Source organism: Natator depressus, chromosome 14 (assembly GCF_965152275.1).
Source record: "Natator depressus isolate rNatDep1 chromosome 14, rNatDep2.hap1, whole genome shotgun sequence".
NCBI lineage: Eukaryota > Metazoa > Chordata > Testudines > Cheloniidae > Natator > Natator depressus.
In genome coordinates, this window is record NC_134247.1 from 1274938 (window position 1) to 1296190 (window position 21253).

General features: G+C 59.2%; 1 protein-coding gene across 5 annotated transcripts in view; it reads right to left on the reverse strand.

Moving 5' to 3' along the window:
• The window catches only part of CYTH1 (cytohesin 1), a 40462-nt gene extending 21008 nt beyond the window's left edge, over positions 1-19454 (reverse strand). Inside the window, exon 1 of one of the 5 annotated variants that reach the window (XM_074970936.1) lies at positions 19370-19454. In XM_074970936.1, coding sequence (XP_074827037.1) covers positions 19370-19391 — 22 coding nt within the window. In that variant the 5' untranslated portion in view covers positions 19392-19454. Of the gene's footprint in view, positions 1-2099; positions 2251-8057; positions 8309-12580; positions 12759-19369 lie in introns of those variants that run through there. The other 4 variants (XM_074970934.1, XM_074970939.1, XM_074970933.1 and 1 more) reach the window with 4 other exon arrangements.
• Between the last annotated feature and the right edge of the window lie 1799 nt (positions 19455-21253).

Below are 21253 nucleotides of genomic sequence, written 5' to 3' on the forward strand. Positions count from 1 at the left end.
GGTATTCGGGGTTGGCCCCTTCCCCATGCAATGCCAAGAGCAAGGGAACACGCCTGTAGTGACGGAGTCAGCCCACTCCTGGGCCTAGAGCAATCCCACTGCCTCCACCAACAGCCCGGCCCTGTTCTCCTCCCACCCTTAGGAGTGGGCCAATCTGTGTGTGTGGGGGGCTTTCTTCCTGGAGAGGATCACTGCTAAAGCCGCCCACCCAAGGAGGCAAGCGAGGCTCGTGCTGGGGAGGAGCCAGGGGCTGGCTCTTCCCTTTGACATTGGCCGAGACACGGACAGGTGCTGCAGCGATTCTGCACAAAGCTGAGCCCAGCTTTGAGCAGAGGGAGCCATCTGAACCAGCCCCACAGGGCTAGTGGGGGCATTTCCCCACGCTGGGCCCCAGGCCAGAGCAGTGCCCCTTCCTCCTGACACACCCAGGCTGAAGGAGACCCCCTCTCCTGCAGAGCTGTGCCAGGCAGTATCACTGCCCCCATACTGCAGGCTCAGGGCGCAGCTGTGTTAGGAACAGGGGCAGTGCAGCAGCCAGTGAGAATCCCTCCCAGAGGGACTGAGCCCACAGTGCCCCAGTCCTGGCACAGTTCCACAGGATTCAGCCTCCAGAAACATGCACAAGATCTCACTGCCCTGCCCAGCTCACGTGCCACCCTATGAAGTGCCAACACACAGCCCTGCTCCCCACCCCCACCCACATATGTTCAACAGGAGAACCCCCACTTTATTCCTTGAGACCAGGGTTCAAGTGTTCAAGGGAGCAGAGTGGAGGCTAAGACTGGAATAGCCAGCGGCTGGGGTCAGAGTTAAGGGGCACGGGCAGAGTGAGAGGTTCAGGGTCGGGATAGCCAGGGCTTGGGGTCAGAGTTAAGGGGCCTGGGGAGAGCTGAGGGGCTCAGGACCGGGACAGCCAGGGCTTGGGGTCAGAGTTAAGGGGCCTGGGGAGAGCTGAGAGGCTCAGGGCCAGGTTAGTCAGGGCTGGGGTCAGAGTTAAGGGGCATTGGCAGAGCTAGGCATTGCTGGTTTGGCACAAGGTCCCGCTATCACTGAACAGGGTTTGCCAGTCTCTCTGCATAACACATCGGGGGGGGTGGCGGCAACTGAACTCAGCAGCAGCCAAGAGCTCTGCTGGAAGCTCGGATTTGTGGCCACCCCACACTCCCACCCTCTGCTCTGCACCCTGGCAGATCCTGATGGGCACTCTTTCAAAGGGACCCATCCCCCCAAGATTCAGGGTGAAGGGGGCCTGGGAGGGGAACTTGCAGAGAGCAGAGGCCAAGCCCCATCCCCTCCCCAACAGCTTGGGAAGGAGGGCCCATGGGACTTGTTTGCTCCACTCGCAGTTCGCCCAGCACCCTCCCAGCGGCCTGGAAGCTTTGGGGCAAGCAGCAGCATGACCTGGAGACGCACTGAAGCCTGCAGCTGGGAGGGACCCAGAGATGCCTTCTCCCAGGGCGCAGCACCCATAACCCTTCGCTGGGCAGGAGAGCAGAGACTCGGCTCCTGACAAGCTGCCCATGTGCTGCCTTGGCCAGCGAACCACGAACAGCCACTGGGATGCCCACGTAGAGCCTCTGTGAGCCCATGGGTCAGAGTGTTTACTACGGGGGCAGGCAGCACCCCATGGAGCTACCCTCTGGGGCAGGGGAGAGCACAGTCCACAGGAGCTGATGTGGTGAGGGGGTTGCGGCAGGGTTTGGATGGCCCAGTCAGGGTCCCTGTGCTCTTCCAATCTCCAACATATGAGAGAGGCGGGACCAATACTTCCTTAGCACCTGGGACTTGGGCGGAGCTGACCTCCTGGGTGCTTTGGGCAGTGCCAGCCAGGCACCGCTACAGCACTGACAAGGGGCATATGGGGAGGGCTGGACTCAGGCCCAGCGTGCGTTTTGGGGCAGGAGCAGAAATCCGTGGAGAGGAGGGACCCAGGAGTGCCCCCCTCACCTCCCCAACAGCCCACCCATTAACACCATTCAGAGAAGTGGGGCCCGGATGTTTCCCAAGCCCCTCTTCGAGTCACAAAGCCACATGGGAGGGCCACAGAGACCCCCCCTCCCAAGAACATAAAGCAAGCCACCCCCACCCTGCCCACTCACCACTCCCCTCCTCTGTCCTGAGGACCATCCTGGCCAGTGCTCCGGCAGGGCCTGTCCTGTCCTCGGCTCCCGCACTAGGTAGCTCCGTCAGGCCAGGCAGGGTGGGACACCTGCCGCTCACTGCACTTCCCGGAGTGACTCACAGCCGCTCTGAGCCAGTGAGTTGTCAGCCGGACGGGCGTCATCCGGAGCTACAGTACCAACACCCTGTTCCTGCCGTCAGCAGCCATTAACCCCTCTGCTCCCAGCCATCCCCAGCTCAGCACGCCGTGCTCCAAGCCAGAATCCCGGCCCAGGCACTGCCCCAAGACATGCCAACCCGCCCCACAGCATCTGCCCCAGACCCTGGGCTGGGCCTGAGCGCACCATTCCTGCCCTGCCATGGCCACCCTGGGCTTTCCTACCCCCAGGGTCTGGGGCAAAGGCTCTGCCCTGCCACATGGGCCCTAGGCAACAGCAGCTTTACTCGCCCCAGACAGCTGGGTCCAGGGCTTCAGCCTGCATCTCTGGAGGATGGGAAATCCAAACCTGCCTGGGGGGCCCAGCAGACCTGAGGGATAGGGAGGGGGACAGTTTTGGACCTAGGGGTGCCAAGGACACTGCTGGGACATGACAGATTTCAAAGTGTCCAACAGCCGTGTCCCCTCAGACGGGCCCTGAGGATACCCGCAGCTCAGACCCTCAGATGCAGAACACTGTGGATAACAGCAGCCAAGCCCCAGGCCTGCGAGAGACCTGGCTTGAGGCCAACCTTGGCACAGATCCCCTCCCCCATGGGCTTCCCCAGCCTGCCCACTGCCTTGGGGTTCCCCCTCCCCCAGTTCAGCTCTTAGCCATAACCCTGGCAGGTCACTGCTGCTCCTCTGGGCACTTGCCAGGCCCTTTCAGAGCCCCTCTCCCTGCATCTCCCGAGCGAGGAGGGGCTCACAGGGGAGTGCAGCATCCCAGCGAGTTGGGTCTGCAGAGGGGACTGATGTCTCCCTGCTCTGGGACATCAGGCCTCTGCACGCGCAGCCGGATCTCCTCCGGGGCCAGGTCTTGCTCGCTGGCCCCAGGCACTGCACTCCATCCCGTGACTGTTCCAACACCTCACCCTACATCTCCTCCTGCTGCTCCCTGGGTGCTGGCAGACCCTCCCATTAGCATTGCTGGCTCTCCTCCCCTTCCCCAGCTCATTAACGGACAAGGCCCAGGCCGATACCTGCAGGACCTGCTAGCCACTAACTGGCTGCATCCCTAGGTAGCATTGCTGGCTCCTGCCCCCGCACAGTCTCCGGCCGAGCCAGGGCCATGCCCCCCGCCCCCAGGGGCACAGAGAGCCACCTGTGCCCAGACCTCAGAGCAAGAGGACAAATCCTGCCCCCCAGCGGGAGGGACACGCCAGTCACAGGGCCCCACCTTGGCCTGTGCTGCCCTCTGCTGGTTACACAGGAACATCGGCGCTGCCAGCCTGGGTCAGCCCAGGGCCCCTCTAGCCCCCAGCAAGCAGAAGCCCTCCAGGAGGCAGGCACGGGGTGACCCGCTCCAGGGACAGTTCTTCCCACGCTCTCTCAGAGGCTGGCCCACGTCCTGAAGCAGGAGGGTTTGTCCTGGTCCACAGGCCTGGTTATTTTAAATGTTATTGATTGTACTGGGGATGTCATCACCCAGCTGTGTCCCCGCTTTCCCGAACCCTGCTGAGCACCAGGGCTTGGCATGTCTCATGGCAGCCAGGTCTGCAGCATGTTGCTGGGTTACAGGGAGCAAACCCATCATAGGGCTGGGCCCGCCAGCACACCAGCAAAACCCACCTATGCTGCGAGTCCCTGCCCATGGCCAGGCGCACGGGCCCTGGGGGGAGCTCACCACCATCCCATCTGTCCCCGGCCATGGACATTATGGGGCTCGGGGCAGCTTGGCAGAATGGTAACACTCCATACACATACTGTAGAAGACGAACCCAGCTCACAGGGCAGGACCCCGGCCAAGCACAGCACTGCCCTGCTTTTTGGTAACTCATGACTGGACTGACCAGGGCCAACAGGGTTTGGGAGAGCCATGTGTTGGGAAAGCAGAACTCAACCTATGACACCCTGTGAGCGGCTGACGGGATGGAGTGCAGCAGGGCTTGGCCCCTCCTTTCCCTGGTAGATATGCTGGAGGGTAGGGACAGGATACAGAGGGACCTAGACAAATTGGAGGATTGGGCCAAAAGAAATCTGATGAGGTTCAACAAGGACAAGTGCAGAGTCCTGCACTTAGGACGGAAGAACCCAATGCACCGCTACAGACTAGGGACCGAATGGCTCAGCAGCAGTTCTGCAGAAAAGGACCTAGGGGTGACAGTGGACGAGAAGCTGGATATGAGTCAACAGTGTGCCCTTGTTGCCAAGAAGGCTGATGGCATTTTGGGATGTATATGTAGGGGCATTGCCAGCAGATCAAGGGACGTGATCATTCCCCTCTATTCGACATTGGTGAGGCCTCATCTGGAGTACTGTGTCCAGTTTTGGGCCCCACGCTACAAGAAGGATGTGGAAAAATTGGAAGGAGCCCAGCGGAGGGCAACAAAAATGATTCGGGGACTGGAACACATGACTTATGAAGAGAGACTGAGGGAACTGGGATTGTTTAGTCTGCGGAAGAGAAGAATGAGGGGGGATTTGATAGCTGCTTTCAAGTACCTGGAAGGGGGTTCCAAAGAGGATGGATCTAGACTGTTCTCAGTGGTAGCAGATGACAGAATGAGGAGTAATGGTCTCAAGTTGCAGTGGGGAAGGTTTAGGTTGGATATCAGGAAAAACTTTTTCACTAGGAGGGTGGTGAAGCACTGGAATGCGTTACCTAGGGAGGTGGTGGAATCTCCTTCCTTAGAAGTTTTTAAGGCCTGGCTTGACAAAGTCCTGGCTGGGATGATTTAATTGGGGATCAGTCCTGCTTTGAGCAGGGGTTTGGACTAGATGATCTCCTGAGGTCTCTTCCAACCCTAATCTTCTATGATTCTATGATCTTCCAGGGCCTTCCCAGTTCCCAGACACCTGAGGAGTCCTGCCTGCATCAGCCTCGGAGTGCCATGGGGCAAGGAGGGTGTGGAGGAACGGGGGGCTTGGTGGCCAAGACCAGACATGGCAAAGGGAGGATTTAGCTGCTGCTCTGCGCCAAGGCCGGGCACTAGACACAGCAGTCCCACTGCCCACTGGCTGCTCCCCAGCTCAGGGGCACTCAGGCCTCCCAGCCACTGCCGAGGAACTTCCTGCCCCGCCTCCCACCCCTGCCTGCTGCCTCAGCACTGCAGGCACAGGGCCACCACATCCTGTTTTCACTGCGCCTTGCACGTCCCAAGGTTACATCAGAGCGAGCTATTCCCACAGGCTGCAGCCAGAGGCCCCCTGCGGATGCAGGCAGCACCAGGGATGCTGCCAGGGTCCCTCCTGCAGCCAGGCTGGCCCAGGCTCCTCAGCTGCCACGCGGAGTAACCCCCGGCCATGGGCAGCCAGGCCCCAGTCACCCTCATGCCTCTTCACCCACAGCCGCTGCACAGCAGCCCGAGCCCTGCCCAGGCCAAGGAGAAGCAGCAGCTCTTTGCCCGCAGCCTCCCGGCTGAGCAGAGGACTTGTTACCATGGACACTGGCTCACGCAGCGCTCTGGCTGCAGGCTCCCCAGCTCCTTCCAAGCAAGAACCCCCTTCTGCCCGCTGGGGCAGAGCAGCAGGCCCAGAGCAGGGGGGCTGTATCTCCCCAAACTGCAGGAATGGCAGTGCAGCCGCGGGATGCCTGCCCTGGGTCCCCTCTGGCCCACCACCTCCAGGGCTCGGTCTGGCCAACGCCTGCACTAAACCACAGTCAGGCCCATTTACAAGCAGGCCTCCCCAGGCAGCAGCCGTCACCTGGAGCCTGGCAGTGACCGATGGGGGAAACAGAGTCACAGGAGCTTCCCCCAAATGCCCGGGCTTAAAACACCAGCCGACTCCCTGGAGACCCCGCACCCACCTGCCAGAAGGGAAGGGGATCTAGCCCGTCATGGCCAGGCACAGCACACATCTGCCTGGCAACACAGGTGAACTTTGGTGATGATTGAGGGGTACCGGCAGAGCTGCGGAAAGCCCAGGGGTGGGATAGCAGAGGGATAGGATAGCAGGGAGCTGCGGGTCCCACCCATCAGCCATGCTCCCCCCAGCAGGTGCTCAGCATGTACCTGCCTCCCTGCTCCTGCCTGACAACCTCTCACCCTGTCCTCTGCAAACTGCAAGACACTGGCGACTGAGCATGCAGCCTCCACCTGCCTGGTTCTGGCACAGGAGAGGGGTGGAGGCAGGGGGCCGAGGGGGTGTGGGGCAGACCCATTGCTCCCAGCTAGTGACAAGCAGCCAGAGCGCCCCTTTCAGGCCAGCCAAATGGTAAATCAGCCTCTGCAGACAACTCTGCGTCAGTAACGCTCCCAGGAGAGCGGGCACCAGAGCAGCCAGTGCTGCCCAGGGAGCAGTCTCTGCCCCTCGGCAGCAGGGCGGTTGGCTCCCTCCTCAGCCCCCTCGGGGAATCACAGACTGATGCCCGGTGTGCCCTTGACTCTTTCTTCCTGCCCTGGACACTGCAGGCACACGGGGACACAGCCATTCCGAGGGGGACAGAGAGCCGGTCCCCTCTTCACAGCCCTCCCCAGCAACTGGTCCCTGCCCCCACCCTCTGAAGGGGGAGCCTAGGGATGGCTCCTCAAACTCATGCCACACTCAGGTCAGTGCCCGACGGGCCCAGGGACTCTCACCAGCTACTGCTATGCCCTAGGGAACCAGCAGAAGGGAATGACGGCCATGGGCCCCTCAGGAGCATGCCCTAGGCACCGAGACACCAGCATGGGGCCCAGGCTGCTTGGCAGGTCTGCCCTGGCACACACGGTCAGTGTCCTGGGATGCACGGACCATCGCAGGCACCATGTCCCCTACACACAGCGCAGAGCTGACCCCAAGATGTTCCATACAGGCCCAGCTGGAAGCGGGTCAGAGCCAGGCTGAGGCGCTTTGCAGGGAGCAGGACCCTGACATGCCTATTTCCTGTACGCCTGGTACTTCAATGCCAGCCTAGAGACCTGAAAGCTGCTTGGTATCAAAAGCACCCAGCAGATGGGAGCTCTGCACACAGTGTCAACTCTTGCAGCCCAGTCCCCACCCCTCATCCATACGGCTGATGCCAGACACTGCCAAATGCCCTCTGGGTCCCTAGGGTGACAACCCTTCCCCACCCCCCGCACTCCGCGACAAGACCAGGAATCCAGAGACATCAGCAACTGGGACCTAGGGTTGCCTGCACTCCCTTCACGTGCTACCCCAGAGGCTTCGTGCGAAGGAGCAATGGAAACAGGCAGTCTCAGTGCTGCACTGCATTTGGTTTCTGTGGTTTAGCCAAGGACACTTCACCCAGCAGCTCCCGACACTCGTGATCACTCCCACGCCTGGCAGCAGAGCAGCCTCACCCCCTGCACAGGGGCTGAGAAGCAGCCTGATCCTTCCTGAGGTGAGGCCGCAGGGTACTGCAGCAAGGAGTGGCCATGCCACCGCTGCACACACATGCCGAGTGCGGCTCAGAAGAAACCCTGGGCCTGTCCAGACCCTCTGAGGGGCTGCAGCAGTCTCAGACTCCTGGCACCCTCCTCACAAGTGAGTCACTGTCCTGGGCACTGCACACAGCACCTGTGTGACAGGGATGGCGCTATGCCAGCCCCCTGGCGACCCCATGCCCTCCTGGCAGGGACAGCTCAGCACCCTAATGGGGCACCCACAGCAGCCCTGCCCGGAGCTCCCAGGGAAAGGTCAGGAGCCGGCAGCACACGAAGGCACGAAGGGCAAGTGAGCACTCTCTGCACTACGGTCAGCGAGAGCCACAAGGGCGCAGAGCAGCAAGCACCATAAGGGCTTCCCGGGAGCCTGGGATCCTGCCTGCTTCCCAGCTGCCTGCACAGGGAGAGGGGGGAGGTAACGCGCATACCTGCCTTGGCGATCGCAGAGGGGCACAGGAAGGCTTGGAAACTCGAGGCACAAAGCTCGCTGACCGTCCCCATGCTGCAGGGGCCGTGGGGACTGAGTGCCGTGTCACTCCAATGCCACTGGGCAGGAACAGCTGGGCCCAGCAGGTGCCCACTTCACGCCAGGCAGAGCACCTGCCAGAAGAGGGAGGACCAGAGCCCGAGGACTCTCCAAGCAGGGAGTAGGAGGGAGACAGACAGACAGAGGGTTCCCCGGTCTGGCTCTAGCAAGAGGAACTGATGATCTAGCAACGGGAAGCTCCCAGCTGACGAAGCCCACGCAGGAGGCCAGCCAATCCCAGCTCCCCTCCCGAAAACTAACCCAGGTGGTGCTCCTGCAGCAGCGGCTGGGGGGGCTCAAAGCCACTTAGAGGACAGTTAGTTGGGGAACTTCCCCTTAGTTGCCCCAGCCTATCCGCTCCAGCCCACCCCTCCTGCCCCCAGGGGAGCGGGGGGATTTCTAGGTCAGTTTTCGCCTTCCGTATTATTAGAGCCTTAAGCATCCAGTGAGCCCGGTGGTTGCATAGCAACCACCACTGCATAAAGGGAAGGTGCATAAAAAACTACAACGCCGACAAGCCGAAGTGGTGGAGGTGGGGAGAGCATGGGGGGGTGGGGGGTGGCTAGCTCCCCGCCAGCCCTGCCGAGGGCGGCCACCAGCATGATGTGCACCAGCTGCAGCAGGAGGAGGAGGATGCTCCCCATGTCTCTGACCCACTGGCTCAGCCTGAGCATCTCGCACGGGCAGAGGGAGGGAGAATGTCTGCCCAGCCTCTCTGAACCCCCGATGCCCCACACGCGCCTCCCCACCAGTGAGACCTGGGCTCTGGCTGGGTGATGCCCCATGTAAATCCTCTGCTCGTGAGCACCTTGCCCTGGGACAGCTGCGCTGAACTGCCCATGCACTGCGTAGCTGGGAGAGTCCTGGGGCAGCTCGGACCCAGCCACAGAGGCCAGGCCTAGGAGCTTCAGCCCACGCTGGAAGGATGGATGCTGCCTGCTTCCCCATCACCTCTTGCCCTAAGCCCTCAGCCCCTTGCGGCCCTGGCCACCTGTCCCCCTCGCCCACATCTGAGCCCCTCAGACCCCTGCAGCTGCTGCTCCACACGTGCCTCAAAGAGACTGAAACAATGAAGCCGGGTGCGTTTCCCCCTCCAGACACGGGAGCTGGGGCGCGTCACAGGGCAGCCTAGGCAGCCCAGAGAGACGCCACCCCACAGAACTAACCAGCTGCTGCAGCAAGAAGGCACTAAGCAACTAGCTCTGAACCAAAGGCCAGGGCCTGGAGCTGCCACTGCACGCAGAATCTGCCAAGCAACCGAGGGGTCTGAGCCCACCGCACAGAAGCGCAGCTAGAAGAGTCAGGAGCAGAAGGGGCAGCCACGAGCTCCCTGGAGGAGACATCGGAGGGAAGGAGGTAGGAGATGCCTGCAGGAAGTGGGGCAGGGGCACCAGCTGTGGGGGAACCTCTGGTAGGAGGTCCCATGGGCACTTGGGGCAGGAGCTTGGCCTGCAGGGCAGCTCTCAGCAAGAGACGAATGGTGCAGATGATTGTGCAGACGTGGGGAAAATGCACAGAGGTTAACGACTGTTCCCAGGAAGTGCAGTGCGGCAGCGAGGTCCACATGCTGCCCCCCGGCTTACACGCCTGACCTTCTGATTTCCCCAGAGGCCAGCGCTGCCATTGCCACAGGCCTGAGCCTCGACCCTGAGCATCACCAGCAACTCCAGGGCAAACGCTCAAGCTGAGGAAGGAGCCAGGCACAGGGGAAGCCATGCTGTGCTCGCGACACTCGGGCCGGTGACAGAGCGCACACAGTCCTCTCAGTATCTTGCCCGAGGCCCAGTGTCAGCTGCCAGAGGAAATCCCGCTGCAGTAGGAACATCCCTGTGTGCCAGGGAAGCTCCCAGCTGATATGAAATCAGGACAGGTTTGTACCTCACAGAGAGACACCCTGAGCTTCCTTCCTTCAGCCAAGGCAAAGAGATGTGTCCTGTGCACTGGGCACCAGCTTGTTTCCCACAACCCACCTGGCCACGTTTCTCTGAGCGAGGGTCCTGGCCTGGGGCATTTGGGAAGAAAACTGGTGTGAACTTCACCCCAGCTCCAGCCTCAGGCACAGCGGGCCTGGCCCAGCAATGTCCTGCATTCCCCCCAACCGTGCTATGAAACCCCACTCCAGAAAGCGAGGAGCACCCACTGTACAAGATACACGCCTGGCCCTGGGATGGGGCCAGACAAACCCTGCTGATGTGACCCAAACACAACCTGTGCTGTGATGCCTGCCTGAGTCTGTAGGCAGCTGGAAAAAATAGATCCCCGAAGCTTGCGCTGGCCGCACTGGGGTCAGCAGGTGGTTAACTCTGAACCCTACAGATAACAGGCTGGATTTATCTCTCAGCTATTTCACTGGTTGATGTTATTAGAAGAAACATCCAGCTAATGGACTTCTCCCACAAACCCAAACAAAACCCCACAAACGACAGCAGCCAAGACCTCCAGCTTCCCCAGTACAGGACCCCATGACACACTGGAAGTGCAAGAAAGCAGAAAACCCTTTAATTCACAGGAAGCAGTAGGAGCCCATATGCACAGCGGGTTTTATTTAAACCAATAAAAATCTCTGTGCTGCTATTCCAGATCCCAGGGGTCTGGCTGTGGCACGCCTGGCTCATAATGTGCTCACAGCCAGCGACAGCCACGGGCCTGGGGAAGGACTTGGCTCCGCAGGGCATTGCTGGGGCACTGGGGGGCTATGGCTGTGTGATCAGGTTTATAAGGGGAGGAGACGCCAGGGTTTCCTGGATTTGGGGTTCCAGAAGCTCAGGGCTAGAAGGGGAGAGAGAAAATGGCAAACTCCCCATGGGCTGGGAACAGCCCCAGGCCCCTGCTGAGACTTCAGTGGGGCTTGGACGATTCAGGGGCTCAACAGCTGGGATTAGAAATGCCTGCAACCCCCGTGAGCCCCTCCCCTTGGGGGAAGGGCGCTCTGCCGGGCAGGGAGGGGGTCGCTGGCCCAGCATTGCAGCAGGCCTGGCACTGACCGGCAGTTCTCCACATGCCCGGAAAGCTGGGCAGGATCTCTAGCAAGCCCACAAACACCGGTGAGGCTCACACAGTACTCTGGCCACCCACCGATGGTGCACCACGGCTTTAACCCACAGGATGCCGAGGTGGCCCAGCCAGCATGACCTCCCATGGGGGTAAAGAGCCGGAGCGGCTCATGGCTCCCTACCCAGAGAAGAAAGTTCGAATGACTCCATGCTAATTAGCAAGAGCCGCCACTGGCCACTTAGTAAGTGGGATGACTGGGCTCCTGGCGCCCGCTATCCCTTCAGTGCTAGGAATGGCCTGTGCAGAGCCCCACAGCGGCACTTGGGTGGATGGGGGGCTGGCACTGCTGAAAGGAGACGCCAGCAGGCCCTGTGGAGGGAACCTGAGTGTGCGCCCTGCCCCAGCTCACCCCCCGTCAGCGGCGGGGAAGGAGCCAGAGTGAGTTTTCCTGTTTCACTAGAACAAGCATAGCCTGAGCTAAGAAGAGATGGAGCTAAGCCAGCTGAAGGAGAACCAAGCTGTACCGATGGGCACGCTCTGGCTCCACCACGTGGCACCTTGGCTGCACGGCCCCTCCCCATGCGCTGCAGCCTTTGCTCACAACCCTGACTCTCCATCACTCCTGTCCCATTCCCCTGGAGTCCTATGTGGTCAGCTCTTTGGGGTAGGGCTGACAGGCTGCACACGGGACCCAAGCTGGCACAGGCCTCTAAGCTCTGCCGCAGGATAATTGCTAAACACACCCGAGATCGCTGGCTATAGAGGATGCTCAGTGGCTTGCTGGGGGCTCGCAGCAGCAAGTGACGGCAGGGGCTTGGGGGTGAGGCCCTAACAGACGCTCATGCTGCTGCTGTATGCCCTGGCACGGAGTTACAGCCACATGGTTGCGGGGGAGAGCCCAGGAGGGATGGGAACATTGCAGCTGCGTGAGGTGTGGGGCTGCTATCCCTGCTGTCCTCCAGCCAAAGGGCTTCCCAGCACAGAAAGTGCCTTTGAATTATTCTCCATCAGCTCCTGCAGCACCACCCTGCTCCCAGGCCTGCACTCCCACCCCCAGAGGGCTGCATCAGCCCCACTTACAGAAATCCCTTCATCCCCACAGCCCAAGCTGCCAGTAACCCCAGAGTGCAGCGGGACTACAGGTCAATCCCCTGCCAGGAGTGTCCACTGCCCTGGCACCCACAGGCCGGAGGGAGGGGCGTGGGCCAGCCCTGGCCAACACGTCAGTGCATCCAGCAGAACAGCCCTTCTGAGTCCCCTCCGCCCACTGTCGGCTACTCTCTGATGCCCCAGCCCAGCAGGGCACAGTGCTCAGCCCTGATTTCCTTCTCCTCCCAATTATTTAGTTAGATTTAAAGCCAGAGAGATGCCACTCCACAGCTCTAGGCTTCCCGATTAACTGCCAACAAAACAACCTTCCTTGTTACTTACACCTGGCACCGCCCGTGGTGTTCACAGCCGGCATGGACCCCCTGCAGACCTTCTCCCGCTGTTAGCCCCATCGCCTAGCTAAACTGCAGGGGTGCAGCTCTGAGCCCTTGAGTGAATGTGATTCACTTCTCTGAGCTCTCTCCAACATGGGCTGGTGCCCTAAGGAGAGCGCTTTCAATGGGGAAGCCCCCTCGGTGCAGCGGAGGAGAAAAGAGCCACATGGTCCCAGAGAGACGCAGCCATGCCACCAGCTGCTGACCCAGGGATTTGCTCTGTGCTGAGGCAGGCAGCTGGGGGAAGGTCACACACCACGTGCGCAGAGAGGCAGAAGTACAGCATCAGCAGAATCACACCATTCGCAAGGGGCCAGGACACAGACCCCTGCCTGGCCAGAGAGGGGCCCTTCACTGTCCCTTAGGAAAAAGAGGGCCCTAGTGACAAGTGTCCCCAGGCAAAGGTGCAGCCTGTCTCCACCACAGCAGAGGGCCCGGGTTAACACAAGGGCCCTGGCACCTAGCCTGCTGTGTTAACTAGCTCCCCGAGCAGCACAAAGGGCTGCTGGCACAGGAGACAGACCATGATGTCCCAGCTTTAGGCTGGGAACCACCTCGCATTTGAGACAGACACAGGCGGCAGAGAAAACTCGAGGGTGCTGGGCTCCTTGGCTAGCTGTGGACTAGAGAGCTAGTGGTGAGCCACTTACCATAGTGGGTGGCTAGTCTAGCAACAGATTTGCAAGCTCTGGTGCAATGAGTAGCCCCTGCTCAGCCTCTGGCCACACAAAACCCAGTCACCTGCCACAAGAAAAATCTGGCTCTGTACTCTCCAGCTACACTGGCTGCTTTGCCGGTGCCCGTGCTGAGGGGGCCCTAGAGAGAACAAAATGTCCCAAGAGATCCAAGTGCTTTCCAAACTAAACCAAAATGTAAACACATGGGGATCTACTCACGCATCACCAAAATGCAGACACTTCTGGGGTGCAACGTGGCAGCTCTGCTACACTGCACAAGGATTTCAAACAGGAAGAGCAGCACCATACTGGCCTGGAACTGCAGGGGCAGTTTAGGAAGGCAGAACAGAATTAGCCCACAGGAGTTTGGCCCAGGTGCTGTGGAAGACAACCCTGGCTCTCAAGAAAAATGGACTCCTACAGATCCCAGGATAGTGGTCTATCATCATCTGGGAGCAGCCGCTTTGGTCAACCAGCAAAGCGTGGCCGTCAGCAACCTGGCTGGATTTTTACAGGTGGTTTTTTGCCAAGTCTGTGGCCCCTGGCAACCTCTCACCACACTGTAAGCACCACAAGGGTCAGAGTCAGGATCTCAGTTTCACATCTCTTGAGACCAGCCCCTGGAGCAGCACAGCACCGCCAGCTCCACAGGGCGAGTACTAACGCCCCAGGAAGATCGCCACCTGCTGACTCACCAGCCCCACTGTCCTCAACACCAAGGTGCACCGTGGAGATTGCCCATTAAGTCCTGGCCTGGACCCCCCTGCCTAGAGACAATAAAGTACAAGGGGTCCAGCTGCAGAGACCGAGGAAGAGCTGGGAATTAAATGTAAAGTGTTCAATGTATTAGAAGTGACAGAGCCTGCAGCCACAGAAGCTGCGTGGCAGAGTCTCAGAGCCACCTCACATGGCTCCGGTAGTTCTGGAGGAGCTGGGCAATTGCACTACCTGGTTTCTCTTCAGCTCGTATAAATCTTTCGCCTTTTACTTAAAAAAAAAAAAAAAGAAAAAAAGAAAAGAAAAAAATTGCACTACCTGGCCCAGGTCTGTATTTGCCTAGAGCGTGATCACATTGTGCATGGCAGGTGGCGGTGATCAGCTGCAAAGGGGTGCTGTCTGGCAGCTGCTGTCTGCAAGAAGTTCAGCTCAACAGACACTATGAAATTCCAGCCCAGCTCCTGCCCTGGAAGGGTCTGAGGAGCACTGGTTGGGAGTTTAAATTCAGCCAGCGTTCAGAAGCATCAGCTGAATGCAAGGCAGGTGGAGCAGCGAGGGAAGATGCAGGCAGTGGAGTCCTGCAGCCCAGGGGTCAGGAAGCTATGGTTGTATCATCTGCGTGACAAGGCAATCCGAAACCTACTGTTCTGCTGTGTCAGACACAGCCAGGCTCAGAGCTAACTTCAGGTGGTGTTGGCTGCATTGGGACAGAGGGGTCATAGCACAAAAGGCAGGTCAGCATGGGAGCCCCTGGAGAAGGACAGCCAGGTGAGCGTGAAGGGAGGTCTAGTTACATCCCTCCAGTCTGAAATCATAGATTCCTGTCGGCAATGGTCAAAACTAGAGATTTTGGCTGGTTTCTTGGTTTATTTTGAGAGCAGCTTGAAAGGAGAAGCCCAGAGAGCCAGTCAGTTTCAGCATCACTGATAGCTTCTGACAGCCACCATAACATGAAGCATCAGTCCCAGCCAGAGCTGCTAGGGCAGAGGGGACAGCCAGTGTCACAACTTTGAGATGGCAGAAAAGGAACTGAGAAGGGCACGCACACGAGCCAGCCGGGCCCACTTGTGGGGTAACAGACCAAAGGGTTGTGAACAGCAGCTGCACAGGATGTGGGCTTGGTTTCATGAACACAAACAGCAGTTTCTCTCTCTCTGTTCCCAGGACATGATGCAGATAATCTAGACATAGCCTGGGTGGGAGCAGGGCACGTGCTGCTGAGACTGCTCCCTGGAGGATGCTGTCTGAAGTGACAGCCAAAAAAAAAAAAAAAAAATGGTCAGAGACAGCTTAATTTTAGCCCCATCTCTCCGGTCGTCTCATCCTTCCCTCCCCGAGGCTCCTGCGAGAACCCAGCACAGCACACAGAGTGCGAATACCAGGAAGTAACCAAACCTGCTGAGATGCACACTCCAAAGCCTCCCTGGATAATTCCTTCCACTGCAGACTGCATGTGGATTGGAGGTTATAACCCTGGGCACGTGGCACCCTTCCACACGCCTTGGCTCACCCCCCAAGCTGGCCTAGCAGATGGATACAGCTCACATGCACAACCTGGAATAGTTAGCTTCCCTGTAAGCAAATAAACAAAGGGAGCATTTTTTAAGCAGTGTCAGCAGCTGGCACAGAACAGCACCCAGCAGTCCCACAAGGGCACCTGTCTGTTGGCAGCAGGCTCACTTTGAATCCACTGGCTACTGAACAAACCCACTGAGCCTCACTTATTATAATGGAGAGAAAGACCAAGAACCCCCTTGCTTGCCACACTATAACAGCAGCAGTGTGTTGGGGACACCTCGCCTGCTGCCCTGCCACGTCCCACGATTGGAACATAGTGTGCATGCCCTAGCCAGGCCATGGACTCTCTGCCCCTTGCTGCAATACACGTCACCCAGACCTGCCTGGCTTAGCATGTTCCCGATAGCTGCTGGGATGGGCAGGACGCTTTGTAGGGTAGATTGAGTTTCTTCTGCCCAGATCTATCGGTAGAAAGAAAAGCTACAGAGCAGTGAACTGGTCCATTACTCAGCCCACAGAGGGCAGGCAGAGCATGCTCCTTTCCACAGCCTGCTGGCACCGCCTAGTCTATGCTCAAAAAGTCATTACATGCCACTGGGGATGGTGCATTGAGGCAGAATTCCTCAGCCTCTAAGCCACCTCTCAGGCACCATAGACTGGGAGGAAGGTCAGTCTCGGAGCAAGAATCCGGAGCTTCTGAACCCGGAACACATCTGATGGGGTCACCTCCACAGTCCCAATGGGGCACTTGGGGTGCGTGAATCCCAGGGGCCAGCAGCTCATCCGGAGGAGTTTTGGGGTGCACAGGTGGCACTGTCCCGCGAACACCGGGCTCTTCCATCAGCTGCCTCCCGAGAGCTACTGACAGTCATCGGCAGCCCAGGTACCTCCCTCTGCATGCAGCTGCACCAGCCAAACAAGAACTCTGGGTCCTTCTCCATGCACATGGCAAGCAGCAACGCTGACCTGGTTGGAATTCACAGATCCTAATAACATTCAGAGCAGGGATGGGCAGCCTGCCACTTGCCTGAAAGAGATTACCACTGCAGCACTAATCCAGCACTTCCAGTGCACTCTGGAGGGAAAGCAGCTGCACTTGGCTTAGGCCAGCACCATTCTGCTTTCACCAGACGAGGCATCCAGGACTACAAGAGAAGCCACATGAGCCTCCAAGCACAGCAACCATTTCCCTGAATGAGTCAGGAACAAAAGCAACACGAGCAGGTGTGTAGACACAGGCGCACACACAGCTGTTTGTTACCTAGCCACTCCCACCAAGAGAGTAATCTACACAGGGAGCTGAGAACAGCTACCCCACCAACACACCCAAGGCGCCAGTGACATCAGCACCAGGCCCCAGTGACTTACCAGGGAAGTCCACGCTACCTGAGATATGAATTTCATAACATTCAGAAACCAAGTGAAGAGAGGTGTCTCGCCATCATCACCACAGAGCACCAGCCAGTTCACTCCAGTCCCCTAAATCTGAAAGGCCAAAGATACTCAAGGGCAATTGCCTCCAAAGGGTTAAGAAATCCTGGTGCAGTCTGTAGGATGAGAGATGTTGCAGCAGTGTAAGAGGATAATTTAAGCAGGTCTGTGTTGGAGCTGCTAGCATGAAGGTTGGGTTCATGCTGATAACTGGGTCATACATACTAATTCACTGACTTGCTGCAAGGATGTCGCAGAGAGATTCCAGCCAAGAGGGAATTTGGATTTAAAAAACAAGCTGTCCTTTAACTAGAAAAGAGCCAGGGGGGTTTAGAGAGAGAACTCTCCCCCCAGCCTCCCCCAGCTGTACTCCAGGAAAACTTTAATTAAAACTGCAAGCTCACAACAGTGCACTCTGTCCGGAAGTGAAGTGATCAGCCAAGTGAAGCAAAGACAAGCTGCTCAGTTAGCCCTGCTGCTCTGTCCTCACCTCACCTACGCACCTCTAGGCATGGTAGCCCACCTACCCGGAGACCGTGCACACGGTCAGCTCCCACAATACACAGGCCTGCTGGGGGGCACAGGGAGAGGGGTCCGCTCAAACCCTGCATTTCACAGCTTTGGAGAGTTCAGGCCCGAACTCCTCTTTGTAGTCCAGGTTACTAGGAACGTGACACTCAAAGCCACAGCAGGCTGAGCACACTGATTAGACCCCCAGCCTCCCTCTCCTCAAGCAAATCAAGGTGTTTTCACGCTCAACCTCCCCCCTTCCAGGCCATCTTGGGGTCTGTTCTCCCCCTGCCTGCAGCTCATTGCAAGCTACACATTCCTCATTTAAACAGCCAAGTCCCCTGGGACCGGTCCTCTCACTCCCCATTTCGTGACCCACCTTTCAGCTTAGCCAGGGTTTAAGCAGCATGTCGTGTCATGCCCGCCAGACACGACTATGTCTGCGACCCGAGCACATGGCCACAGACCTGAGAGCATCTGCTCCGTGCTGCCAGAACTGCAGTTTGGGGTTTCGCACAAGCAGAGCTTGATGACAGGCCTGCCCGGGGGTGACCAGAGAGCAGCCTGAGCAGGGGTGCCCACAGCCCACCCAAGCAGAGCTCTGAGCTCCCCAGACCCCCTTATGCTCCTGCCCCCTGCTTAGAGCTTTGCCAGAGGAAAGCACCCAGGCGATCACTTGCAGCAACAGGAAACAGCAAGGAGTGTCAAATGCAGCCACAGAGAGGCACTAGAGAAAACACACCCGGTTACTGGTGAGAGCCCATGTGCCCAGCTGTTGAGTGGCAGCTGGGGCAGTGCCAGACCTCAGACACAGAGAGCCCTGCCTGGGGGGTGACCCACAGGGAACAGCCTACAGCATCTGCCCCTGCAGCTGTCCTACAGTCCTCCCCACACGCCCCGCCACTCTTCCCAAGCCAAGGAATGCGATCCTCGCCTCACTCCCCACACTGGGGGGGCCCCCTCCCTCTCATTGCCCCCCAGCCCAGCAGCCCCAACCCCTGGCAGTGCCCAGGGGGCAGCTATCCCCCCCCACCCTGCACTGCCCCCCCATTCCACAGCCCTATACCCCCCACCCCCCGACCCTGCACTGCCCCCCACCCCACAGCCCTATACCCCCCAGCCCCCGACCCTGCACTGCCCCCCACTCCACAGCCCTATACCCCCCAGCCCCCGACCCTGCACTGCCCCCCACTCCACAGCCCTATACCCCCCAGCCCCCGACCCTGCACTGCCCCCCACTCCACAGCCCTATACCCCCCAGCCCCCGACCCTGCACTGCCCCCCACTCCACAGCCCTATACCCCCCAGCCCCCCTGCACTGCCCCCCACTCCACAGCCCTATACCCCCCAGCCCCCGACCCTGCACTGCCCCCCATTCCACAGCCCTATACCCCCCAGCCCCCGACAATGCACTGCCCCCCACCCCACAGCCCTATACCCCCCAGCCCCCGACCCTGCACTGCCCCCCACTCCACAGCCCTATACCCCCCAGCCCCCGACCCTGCACTGCCCCCCACTCCACAGCCCTATACCCCCCAGCCCCCGACCCTGCACTGCCCCCCACTCCACAGCCCTATACCCCCCAGCCCCCGACCCTGCACTGCCCCCCACTCCACAGCCCTATACCCCCAGCCCCCGACCCTGCACTGCCCCCCACTCCACAGCCCTATACCCCCCAGCCCCCGACCCTGCACTGCCCCCCACTCCACAGCCCTATACCCCCCAGCCCCCCTGCACTGCCCCCCACTCCACAGCCCTATACCCCCCAGCCCCCCTGCACTGTCCCCCATTCCACAGCCCTATACCCCCCAGCCCCTAGCAGTGCCCAGGGGGCAGCGCTCCCTGCCATAGCCCTGTCCCCCTCCCGCGGGCCCCGCGCTCACCGTAGCCGCTCTCCTCCTCCATGCTGCCCGCCGCGGCCGCCCGCCCGCCTGCCTCTAGCGGCGGCTCCCCGCGCTCGCTCCCGCCCCGGCCCGGCCCGGCCCGGCCCGCCTGGGGGCGGAGCTCACCGGCGGGGAGGGGCGGGGCCTCCGAAGCCGGGCCGCGAGCGGCCATGGGCTGGGACCACGTGATGCCGGGGAAGGGGCGGGGGGAGTGAGAGTGAGCGGGGTCCGGGGGTCCTTCTGGCTCAGGGAGGGGCGGGGCCTGGGAGCCAGGACTCCTGGGTTCTCTCCCCAGCTCGGGGAGGGGGATGGGGAGGAGCCAGGACTCCTGGGTTCTCTCCCCAGCTCGGGGAGGGGGATGGGGTCTGGGGTGGGAGGAAGCCAGGACTCCTGGGTTCTCTCCCCAGCTCGGGGAGGGGGATGGGGAGGAGCCAGGACTCCTGGCTTCCATTCCCAGCTCTGCCTGACTCTTTGTATGACCTCAGGTAAGTCACTTCATCTCTGCCTCTCTTCCCCCAGCCCTATGGTGGGGATAACGTTCAGCCCCAACCTGCCTCCCTGCAGTCCTGCGAGCTGAATTCATTGTGGCCGAAGGCTTTGGGGTGCTGGGGTGGGAAGGCCTGCACCCATATGCCCCAAAGGCTCCCGTTTAAAGTGCCACTTTCCGGTTAAAGGGTTTATCCGCTACCAGACATCGGGTGTGCCACCAGCACTGGCTTCTCTGGGGTCCTCTTCAGCAGCGTGGCCGGAGCTAGGCAGACTCAGCCAGGCAGTTAGGGCACAGGGGCTGGGCCGGGGCCGCCGTGCTCACCCTAGGGCAGACGAAGAGCCGCCCCACGAAGAAATAACGACTCGTCCGCCAGCATAGAGCTGGCCCCGGGCACGGCTCATTTCAAGCTGCAACCCAGCCCCAGATCTTCAGAATGACAGATACTGACGGGCGACATGGCAGAGCCAGGGCCGCGTCTAAAAGAAGCAAGTGAGGGTGCAGCCAGGCCGGCGGTGGGAGCGAGACGAACTCAGAGAGGAGAATACATGGAGACTTGTTGAAGAGAGGAAAGAATTAAAGAAGAGAATTCAGTAAAAGAACGATTCTGCAACAAGACCACGCGGATGAGATATGGAAGTTAAAAGACCAGCCAGCAGAGCTGAGCGAATGGATGGAAAATAAAGCAAGAGGAGCTGAGGTGGTGTATAAGAGAGGGGAGTCTTCTAGTCTCTAAACAACTGACATCACAATTCTCAAATCATTGTGGCAGCATGAAAGCTTGAGATGGTACAATTTGAACAGCAAAGAAAGGACAGAAAGCCCTTAACAGATTTGAGACTGTTGTCAGGTCTCTCTTCTGTTGTCTTTTCTCCAGGCTAAACAGGCCCGGTTTTTTAACCTTTCCACGTAGGTCAGGTTTTCTAAACCCTTTTGTCATTTTTGTTGCTCTTCTGGGGACACTCTCCAATTTGTCCATATAATTCCTTGCCTTGGAAACAGCACTCCATCTGATGCCTCACCAGTGCCGAGCAGATCAGAACAATTACATCCCATGTCTTAGATACAACATGCCTGTTAATACACTCCAGAACGATGTTAGCCTTTTCCCCAACCGCAACACATTGGCTCATACTCAATTTGGGATCTACTATAACCCCCAGATCCTTTTCAGTGGTACAATCCAGTTTCCCCCCATTTTGTAGTTGATTTTTCCTTCCTAAGTGTAGTACTTTGCATTTGTCTTTGTTGAATTTCATTTTGTTGATTTCAGACCAATTCTCCAATTTGTCAAGGTCATTTGAATTCAAACCCTGTCCCCCAACATGCTTGCAACCTCTCCCAGCTTGGTGTCATCTGCAAATTTTATAAACATACTCTCCATGCCATTATCTACA